Raw genomic sequence first — 10,605 nt, 5'->3', positions numbered from 1 at the left:
CGTTGAAAGGTCCACTTTATAGCCGGACTCCGTCCGGTTGATTTCTTGATATTGGGCCCAAATGGGCCTTAGAGTTGGATTAATGAATAGTTAGGCTTACTACGGGCCTCGGGGGCTTTAGGCTGGCCCAGGTCCAAGTGCCGGTCCGGCCTATAGGTTGGGTTGTGACAAGAATACATTATATAAATTTATTTATTTATTAAAAAATAAATCATGAGTTAGAAATATAAGTTTAAAATATAATTTTAATAATATATGTATATTAAAATTATAATATTTAAGTACTTAAATATAAAAAATAAATTAAATTATATTATTATTATTATTATTATTATTATTATTATTATTATTATTATTATTTGGAGGGATTTTGAAAATTCAATGTGCCAACATTAGGAACAAGACAAGGTTAAAAAATGGTTAATATACACTTGGAACACTAAAAAATAGTACTATCTCTTTTATAGAAAAGTAAACTCTCTTTATAATATAAAAAGTGAATCTCACATAATTATAAAAAATAATATATATATACATCGAGTGCATCTAATAATTTCTCCTAAAAAATTAATCAAAAGCTAAGCAAGTCTGCGTAAAGCCACAAACAATTGCCTCCTATATGCTTCCTTAACTCTTCTATATGATTTTCTCCCCAAAACTATACTTTAGCCATTTTTGCCAAATCAATTTTAACTCTTTTCTCGGTTCATTTAAATCTAGACTCACTCGAGAGCTTATGATCACAACCATAGAGTCTTGAGAACTCAACCATAGCCGGGACTTCTTGAGACATCTCCACTGCTCTTTAGCAATACTTCCAACTCTAGAAAATAATAATTGCACAACCATTAAAAATTATTTGCATTTCTTCGCAAAAGATCTCGTAATACACCATTGAAGCTAAATAATTTTTCAGAATCAACTAATTGTTTGTCGCTCTCTTTTCTTTTCCTTTTTTTTTTTAAGAAAAAAAATCTATCGAGCACTTGACATTTACATTCTCAAACAGCTCCATGAATCAATACAATGGTTGCACAAACATCACTTCTTTTGGTTTGATACTGATTCCACTATACACTCCCACCCTTTTGGAGAGAAACAATGAAATATTAAAAAAAAGAATGGCTATAGACAAACCTTTTTTTTTTTTTTTGTCAACGATATGAACTTCATTGAACAAAGGACCTGGATACGACTGAAGATACAAACAACGCCTTAATTCATAGGATAACAAAGGAAAGAGGAATCATGTAATGTCTTCACTGCTATCCTATGAGCAGCCACATTGGCAGTGTGCCTGACAAAAGAAAAGCTTACAGCTTCGAACTCAGAGGCCCAGGCTTGTATATCTTTAATAACACCTTGAGAGAGACTAACGATGAAAGTAATGTTTCAGCATTTTAATATATTACATTATTATGATACAAGGGAAGCCTAGGAGATTTTCCACGGGTTAAGCCAATCTATCCACCTACAAAATATCCAACGTAAGTAAGGTCCAGCATCCACCCCACATCCCAAGGAATCAGCCACAAAGACAACGGGCAATAAACTATATAAGGAAAGAAAAAGAATCTCAACCATCAAAAGTCTGGACCGCAACTTTTACTAATCATAATACCAGATAACTTAGCGAGCCCATGATACTGAATCAATCTCGTCCCTCGAGGCCTTGTATAATTCAAGCCTTTTCGCACACTGTTGTCTCCTCTCCATCAATGCTGGGTCTTCATCCAATAATTGTGAAAGCTGCTTACCCTGGAACATCATGGAAAAAAAAATATCAGATCCTTGACTGAGGAAGAAACATGATGTAACCCTCAAGGTACAATGAAATAATATCTTGAACCATCAATAATGAAAGAATCGACTCCAGCATGGATAGAGAAACCCCGATTGTGTACCTCTTTCTTCCCTATTTGTGTGTAGAAGTGATTTAGCAATGATTGTTTGGCCTCTCTAACTTGGCAATAAACCACAGCCTTGGGAATTGTGTTCTTGAGTGTCTCAGACACCATCATAATATAAGAGGAAACATTTGACCCAATCCTCCTGAAGTGTCCCTCTGTATATCGGTCCACAGTTGAGGAAGCTGGATTTCCTGCAGGACTTCCTCCTTTCTCCACTTCCTGGGGAAGCCTTCGAAAAAACTCCACTGTTAGATATGAAGATTCCATATCCACTAATCTAATAACTGTCTTCTTACTATCCTCACGGAACCTCTCCAAGGACTCATTTGATGCAGCAGCTATTTCAGCTTGCAAAGTAGGAAAACGCTTCAATTCCTGTTTTGTTATCAGCATTTAATGATTTAGACATTTCCTATATACGACCACCCTAAAATCCATTGTCTCAAAAGAGGAGGAAAAAAACATTAATGCTTCACCTGTGTTTCTCCTATTGATTTTCTCACAAGTTCTTTTAGGACAAAGTGAACCTAGAATGCAATGTTAAAATCAGTAAACGGTAAGATAAAAATTTCCATTAGATGTTACTATCCAGATAATTTGAAGAAAAAATTCAGACGCACATAATAGTAGGTAAACACAAAGAAAATTGGACCACTTACAGCATCCACAGAAGCTTCAGCTGGACCCCTAAAATAATTCAGTGCTCCCTCGATAAGACGCCTGTAACCTTGCTCTGGGGCAATCAGATGTGGCTGATAACCATCTGCCTCTGAGACCACTCTCCTCACATTCTGCTGTGAAAGATGTCGATCAAATGGAAGCTTCCTCAAAGCAGCAGGAAGCTGATTGTCAAAGACGCCATAAATTCGATCACCTCCAGTTCGCCTGAGATAAAAATCTAGGCATTATATTATTTGATAAAGAAGACGTTGATGCTCCATCTAAGATGAAATCTGAATGTAGATGTTCTACAATTGATGAATTTAAAACGAGGAAAAAAAATCCCTTCAGATTCAAATTTAATAAAGGCAAATTTACAGCAATTGCCTGTATCCTGTCAAGTCCTGATAACAATAACAGAACCAGCTAAGCTAGAGAACTAAGCATGGTTTGGTTAGGTCCTGATAAAATTCCAATTAATTCATCACGACAGGTAAAAAAGAATTCCTCATAGTAGGATTCTTCCTAAAACATAAACCTAATCACATAAAAGGTTGGTTAGTTTGCCACAGGCCACACCAGTCTCATAACCACATTTGACTTTAGTAGGATATGAAAAATTGTATTTGGAAATATTATCCTGCAGTCTACACTTAAATGATTGAAATGAGGAAAAACCTATTTTTCTTTGGTTGGAGGGGGAGGGGGAGTATTGCCTCGTTGCCAACAGAGTAGTAGTAATAATGCTTACCCTCCTTCCAGGTGCTCCTTGAATATCCTATCAAATGCGCGACAAAGTTCCAAGATAGTGTATAATTGTGCCTAAAATATCATCTGTCAGTTATGTACTGATAGAAATAGCACATTGGTGAAGAATGATAAAAAAGGAATAAGCTACTCACCCCAGCATCAACAGCTACAGGCCTACCAAGATGGTCCATCTCTGATTCAAGTTCCTCAATGCTCTTGTTTATCAAGGATGTAATGCTTGGTATTCGAGCCCTAATTACCGACTCCAAGTGCTGAACACATCATCATCAAAATCACGCACTAATTTTTTCTTTTCCCAATCTTAAAATGCAGCATATGAAATTCCAAACCTTGGAGAGAAGTTTTGCAAGATATTCTGAACCCATTTTATTGGCTAAATGCCCATAATCAGGGCTGGTTGCAAAATACTCGCGCTCTTTGCGCCTTGCAACAATCATATCGATATTTTTGTTAATATCTGCTTGTGAGCGGTTAACAATCCCAACCCAAGGATGCTGCAGCCGATAAGATCTTCCTTCAAGAACCTTAATCATGAACATCAATTAAGCATCATTTATCCTTGGTTATGGTATTAGCAACGATAGTGAAAAAAATAAATAGATAAGGGGGAAAGGGAGAGTGAAAACTTACATCTAATGCATTAGTTCCTTTGTCCATCAAATCCAACTTTGTCAGGACACCAAATGTCCGTTCACCTGAGCAATTTACAAACCAAGATACAAAGTGCTTTCAATAATGTATAGCCAACATAAAATACAAAAGTTAAAAAAGCATACCAGAGGGATCCACTTCCCTGGAAAGCTTGATAGCATCAGATGTTGCTATATCTTGATTGGCCGGAGATATTGCAAGTATGACACAATTTGGCTACAAATACCATATGGTCATCAATCAGAACACAAATAACATCCACGCAGAAACTGTTATAAACATAAGCATTTCCCCAATCATACTTCATAGCTTCATACAATCATTGCAGCCAAAATTTTAAGCAGCTCGCAAATAGGATGGCAGTTTATGTGTAATATATATATATATATATATATTTGGTTTTTTTTTTTTTTGGGGGGGGGGGGGGGTGGAGGTGTCAATTTGTTTTGACAACAAAAATTACCTGTGATTGCTAAGGAAAACACTGTTTATATTGCAATTCTATCTAAAAGAAATCAAGAAGTTGACCATTTACCATACTGAAACACGATAGCTTTCATCTAAACAAACACAAAAACTTGTATAATTATGTCTCATTACCTTTTCAACATATGAACGGACCATGGTCTCAATTTCTTGAACAACACTCTCAGGCTGTCCCTCTAAGGAAAATAATGCATTCCATTCAGTACTGAAATATTAAAATAAATGCATGTGCAAGTAAAATTCAGAATAAGGAAAAAAGTGGAACATACCAACAGCGACTTTTGTTAAGCCAGGTAAATCAATCAGTGTTAAGTTGACAACTGCAAGATAATGCGAACCAAGAAAAACAGCTAATGTTTTCAACCTTGGCCTAACCATGAACAAAAGATGTACAACAGCTCCTAAAATATTACACAAATAAGGAAGTAAAAAAAGTAATTACCCACCATTTGGAGAGTAGATGCTGAGATGAATAGGAACAGGAGAAATTTGTTTCGTTTTCCCAGTCATTCTATCAGTTTCATCCTGAATCTCCTTGCGAACCAGGGCTGCATCAGCAAAATAAGCATTTTTACATACCATAATATTTTTCAATCAGCAAGTGAATACAACATAAATTACAAACTAACCAAAATCAGTAAAGCGTCTCTTGGGAAGATGAAGAAATTCGGCATACTCCTGTGATCCCTCCTCAGTCTTATGAAGCTGCAATACCAAAGGTCTCCTTGTAACAATCCCTGCAAGAATCACAACAAAACAGCTCAATTAAACATTAGGTTGACAAAATTTTTGGAGTTAAAGCTTTATCCACATCATTGAATTGAAGAAATAAAAAGGCACAAACCTGATCCTCTAGGAAGAAAGTCTCGGCCTACTATGCTTTCCAAGACCGAAGACTTTCCTGAACTCTGCACTCAACATCAAATTCCAAATAAAAATGTAAGAAATTTGAAAACTGGAGAATTGTGAGTGAATATAGAAACATTAGATTCTCTCTTTCTCTGTGTGCACGCACGTGTACACACAATTCCCAAACCCTCTCTCTCTCTCTCTCTCTCTCTCACACACACAAACACACACACACACACTCACACTCACACAAACTGTACGGAGACAGTGCCCCCTAGATTTACGTAATCTTATCTTAGTCCCTCCTTGTCGTTCCGGGATATTGATTTCTAAATTAAAAAAAAAAATTGAATATGTCGGTTCTCTTTGGAAGTAACGGCTTTCGGTTTATTAATTGATAAGTAAAAACGAAATACAGGGAGAAAGAAAGAAGAACCTGTCCACCAACGACGGCAACAGAGGGAAGAGCTTCCCAGAGAGAAGAAAAAGCATTATCCTCACCTCCATAGTCTCCGAGCACGGTACAAGCTCTCTGAATCCTATTAACCAAGCCTATCAAGCTCTCCATGGTCGTCATGTTCAACAAAAAAAGAAAAAACAATGATCGGGTACCCTAGAAAGAGAGCGAGAACTAAAATTACAGAAGAAGCAGCCCAGAAGAAGAAGAAGAAGACGCAGCTTGACTTGAAATGAACGCCACAAAATTTCAAAAGCCTGGGCTTGGGCTTTGGCTTGTCTGTTTCAGAAACGTCAAGTCGGGGTGACGTGGCCCTCGGTGTTGGTGTTATTTTTATTGTGGGTAAGTTACAACTTATATATATATATATATATATATATATATATATATATATATATATATATATATATATATATATATATATATATATATATATATATATATACGAACATATGAATGGATAGATCCTTCCTCCTTTGTCCGTTCTCACATATCACCGTTTACAGTTGCAAAAATTATTATTTAATTTTTTTATTTTAATAAAATTAATTATTTAATTTTTATATTTAAAAAATATATTATATAATTTTTATATTTTATTTTCATTAAATTATTTAATTTTTATCAAAATTTTTATTTTTTATATTATTTGAATTATTATTTAATCTTTTTATTTTAAAAAATTAATTAATTTTTATATTTTAAAAAATATTATTATTTAATTTTTATTTTAATAAAATTAATTAATTTATATGCTTTAAAAAATATAATATTTTTAATGTCACGACCCAACCTATGGGTCGAACTGGTACTAGGACCTGGACCAGTATAAAGCTCCCAAGGCCTATAGTAAGTTTTACTGTTCTCAAACTCATGACCAGACCCATAATTTAGGCCTAACATGCATATAAAAATAATTTAAATTAAAATATTATAATTTTATTTCGGGTCAACTTAACCCAATAATTATCAGGAACTCAAATTAGGAAAGTTTAGCTCAATCCGGTTACATCATTTACAAATTGTTTAAGTATCATACAAATCTTTATATATTAACCTCAAAAATTTAAATTGACACAATTCCTAACAGGGTCTATACAACTGCTAACACATGTGGAGTTCTAAATTACAAATTTAGAAAATAATAATAAAATTAAGTAATTATTGATAACCTGCGAGAAAAGAAGCAGGTTATTCTGAAAAAGATCTCCTCCTGTAGACTGGAAAAATAGATGAGCAGGAGTGAGCGTTCGACTCAGAGAATAAAATACTAATTTTAACTACAATTTCTATAGCTAACTAAAGCTAATGCATCCTGAGGAATGGAATGCAATGTAATCATAATTTTCATACAAACCACATCATGGCAGTAAAAAGGTAATTTGGAGCACTCACCCACCCAACACTGTTCAAACAGTACATATAATGGAGCTAATCCCCTATACAGCTTTCTTAATCCAACCTCTGCCAGTGAGTGTCTCACAAGCTAGACTTTCGCTTAATAAACTAAATGCGGGGTCTCAGTGAGTGTCTCTCAAGCCGTGTTTACCCTTACTTATCCATAAAGGACCGAGTCCCAGCGAGTGTCTCTCAAGTTGTATCTACTCGTCCTGTCTATATCCAATACCAGACTATACGCACGCACACTGCTCCAAATTGCCACAAACAACATCCATGACAATTCATCAATTATGAATGCAATATAAAACGTGTCTAGTGTTTAACAATATAGATACATATTTATAAGTGATGCATAAGCATGCTTGAACATATAATATGTCAAACCTTACCCCTCTGTAAGATATAACATGATCCCGTAGAATACCTAATGAACTACCGAACTTCACCTACCGATAACTCATTAAGTACCCTACAAGGAATTTTAAAACAATTTTCTTACTTTCGTAAGTGGTGAGCATTTTCTAATAAGTATCAAAACATTTAATTAGAGTTTGAAAACTAGTTAAGATTTTTGTCTCATTTTATTTTTCAGCAAATTTTATAAAAATTTCAGCAGAGTGCCGTCTGTATTTAGAGAAAACAGTTATTTAAATACCTGTAAAAAGCACTTCCAAAGATTTATCTCAACAACTTCATCATTTCAACATCCATCCCAACCAATTTCAACATCATTTCTCAATTTCCAAAATTCAACATCATCAAAATATTATAATTCAATTTCATTCAAATTAAAACAAAATACTTCAATTCATATTTCAAATAAGATAAAACAATTTATACACATTATTACAAAAATTTACATTAAGAAAAATCCAAACCAAAATTTATTACAAACTTTAAACAACTCTATACAACTGCTCATGACCATTTTACATTTACATACATTACATACATCAAAATAATTTTTACAATCAGGGTATAAAATATACCCGATAAATTTCAGAGTAGGTAGCTCCTCAATCCTCAGCAACTACTCTGCTGCTCCTCTAGTCTCTATATCTACGACAGCAATAACAGCCATCGCTGAGTATTAGGACTCAGTGGTGCACAACATACTAAAAATAATCTTTATGTAGAATTTAAATCATATTTATTCAAAAATTAAACTGAACATGAAATATAAATTCAAAACATGATTTGTGAGATTTTAATCCAAATAATTTCATTTCAAAAGTCTTAAAACAAATTTCATAAAAACACACAGTTATGTCATGCCATTCGAAATAAATATCATCTCAATAGCCAGAGACTAAGGAGAAGTCATAACACAAGGCTAGCTAGCTCAAATATATGGGAACCCATTTTTTTTCTTCTTCTATTGGCACACAACTCAACACTTCAGCCAGCGAATGAATTAAAATTCGAAATTGATTTCCCCCACTAGTCATACTAGTGAGGTGTTCAAATATATGGTCATGACACTGTGGTTTCAAAACTTATCTTAACAATTTACTAAACATTTATTATCATTTCAAATATACACAAATAAACTTTCAACAATTTAAAGCAAAAGCATAATATACATTTCATGCACTTTGTAAATGAATTTTAAGCACAAACCTTATACGAGTCGCCTCTTGGCCTTGACTCGATCCCTCGGGTTCTTTTCCGGTATTCTTTTCCACTGAAATACACAGTTTTACTGTGTTTCAGTATCACAACTTATCAAATTCTAAAAATAAATTCAAAACTACTTATACCTAGCTTTAATATGCTAAACTTGACGTTATTTAAAATTTGTGTTTCGGGATTACTATTCACTATACTATTCAAGTCAATTTATTGATTTTCTAAGGTTTAATAGGTATGAAAATTTTAATTTCACCCACATACCATATTTTGGTTACTAAATTTGTTGGTTTTGGTTGTTTACTCAAATTTTAAGTCTTTTAGGCAAATTTGCAAATTTTCAATTTTGGTATCTTATGTTGCACTGTTTCATTGGTCATTTTACTGTTAGAATTTGGCTAAGTTTCTTTATAGAAATTGTTTCTTATTGTCTTAACTTTATTATCCTTTTTTAATCACTCCATTTTGAGTTTTGTAGCTCAAGTTATAGCCATTTGAATCATGGCTGCTGGATTGGACTTACCCAGATTTCCGGGCAAATTTCTGGGTTCTGGCAGTTTTAGGTCACCAACTTTGGGCGGCTAAATGACTTAGTTAAGGGAATAATTTGGGTTTGTATTTTTCATGAAAATTTTAGGTCTATATCTCAGCTTTCTACTGGTAAAATTTCAGGTCATTTTGACCTGCCTAACCCAAGTTATGGCTAAATGAACAAACACTGTTCATTTAGTCATTTTTATACAGGTCAGATTGTCTAATTCGGATTTGGTCAATTTTTTCACTTGGTTTTAGTAATTTTTTGGGCATGATTCCTAAACAAAAAATGTGTCATTTTGTGTCTAGTATCATTCCCAATTAGCCTCGCACCAATTGGGCTTGTAAATTTTCAGTTTTGGTCCCTGAAAGGGACCTTGGTCATGCTACCTGCAGCATGTCCCTAATTAATCCGATTTTAAATCTAATTCTAACACTTCCAACATACCTCAATTGGTCACAAATGACCATTTTTCAGCTCAAACAAGGTCAAACATACCATTTGACCAATTCTCTAAATTTTGTCTCCCAAACCCTAGGTGCCAAAACCCTAACTACACTAATTGTTACATTTAACTAATTCAAAGCATACCAACATCACTCCATCACTCAATTAAGCTTTCTAACATAATTAATTCAATCAAAACACAAGCATTTCCATCACAAACTCTAGCTGGCTAAAATTTACTCTTGTCTCCCAAGGATATTTTCATTTCATTTTAAGCATATTTATTATAAGTTCTTTATGCTATAAATACATTAATTAAACTAAAAGGTTGAAGTTTGCTTACTAACCTTAGTGCAGAAAATTTCTTTCCTTTCAAACCTCTTTCTTTCCTTTTTTTCTTTCTTCCTCAATTTTCTTTTCTTCTTGAGTTAGCAAGGTTTCTTCAGGTTTAGGGTTTAAATTATGGGGCAAAACTAAGTTTTTGAAGCTCAAACTATGAGCTTCAATGGAGTTTGGTGAGGTAGAGGGAAGAGAGAAAGAGGTCACCGCTAAGGGATGAAGATGAATCTTTTTTTTTTCTTTCTTTTCTTTTTCTTTTATGAATTTATCCTTTAGGAAGACCATAAATTAAATTAATTAAATTTTAATTATAATATTTATTATATCATGCATGATGTCATGCATGATGTCATCACTTTTCACTTTTCCCTTTTTCTTTTTTTTTATTTATTTTTTCATTAGTTCTTTAATTTAATTTCTGATTCTGAAATATTCTTTTTTCTGATTTTATTTGACAGTTAGGTCAGAAG

General features: G+C 33.7%; 1 protein-coding gene across 2 annotated transcripts; it reads right to left on the bottom strand.

The window, feature by feature from the left end:
* Positions 1–1,196: 1,196 nt before the first annotated feature.
* LOC110649153 (phragmoplastin DRP1E) lies at positions 1,197–6,123 on the bottom strand. 2 transcript variants are annotated; one of them, XM_021803591.2, is made up of 15 exons: positions 5,764–6,123; positions 5,323–5,386; positions 5,108–5,215; positions 4,925–5,026; positions 4,748–4,798; positions 4,593–4,654; positions 4,118–4,208; positions 3,972–4,036; positions 3,671–3,865; positions 3,473–3,592; positions 3,322–3,392; positions 2,570–2,795; positions 2,387–2,437; positions 1,905–2,285; positions 1,197–1,758 (listed from the first exon to the last, which is right to left on the bottom strand). In XM_021803591.2, exons 1-15 carry the CDS (start codon positions 5,902–5,904, stop codon positions 1,630–1,632), a joined length of 1,857 nt encoding a protein of 618 aa, XP_021659283.2. In that variant the 5' UTR covers positions 5,905–6,123; the 3' UTR covers positions 1,197–1,629. The 2 variants fall into 2 exon arrangements, with proteins under 2 accessions (XP_021659283.2, XP_021659291.2); XM_021803599.2 differs by having other exon boundaries at positions 5,829–6,110.
* Positions 6,124–10,605: the final 4,482 nt, after the last annotated feature.

The sequence above is a fragment of the Hevea brasiliensis genome, chromosome 2, assembly GCF_030052815.1.
Source record: "Hevea brasiliensis isolate MT/VB/25A 57/8 chromosome 2, ASM3005281v1, whole genome shotgun sequence".
In the NCBI taxonomy this organism is placed as follows: domain Eukaryota; kingdom Viridiplantae; phylum Streptophyta; class Magnoliopsida; order Malpighiales; family Euphorbiaceae; genus Hevea; species Hevea brasiliensis.
This window is presented reverse-complemented; position numbering and strand designations above follow the sequence as displayed.

Coding starts and splice junctions, on each gene's coding strand:
- LOC110649153 (XM_021803591.2), bottom strand. CDS start 5,904: ATGACGACCATGGAGAGCTTGATAGGCTTGGTTAATAGGATTCAGAGA. Junction 3,866..3,971: donor AAGGAACTAATGCATTAGAT/GTAAGTTTTCAC, acceptor TTCATGATTAAG/GTTCTTGAAGGAAGATCTTA. Junction 2,286..2,386: donor AATCAATAGGAGAAACACAG/GTGAAGCATTAA, acceptor ATAACAAAACAG/GAATTGAAGCGTTTTCCTAC.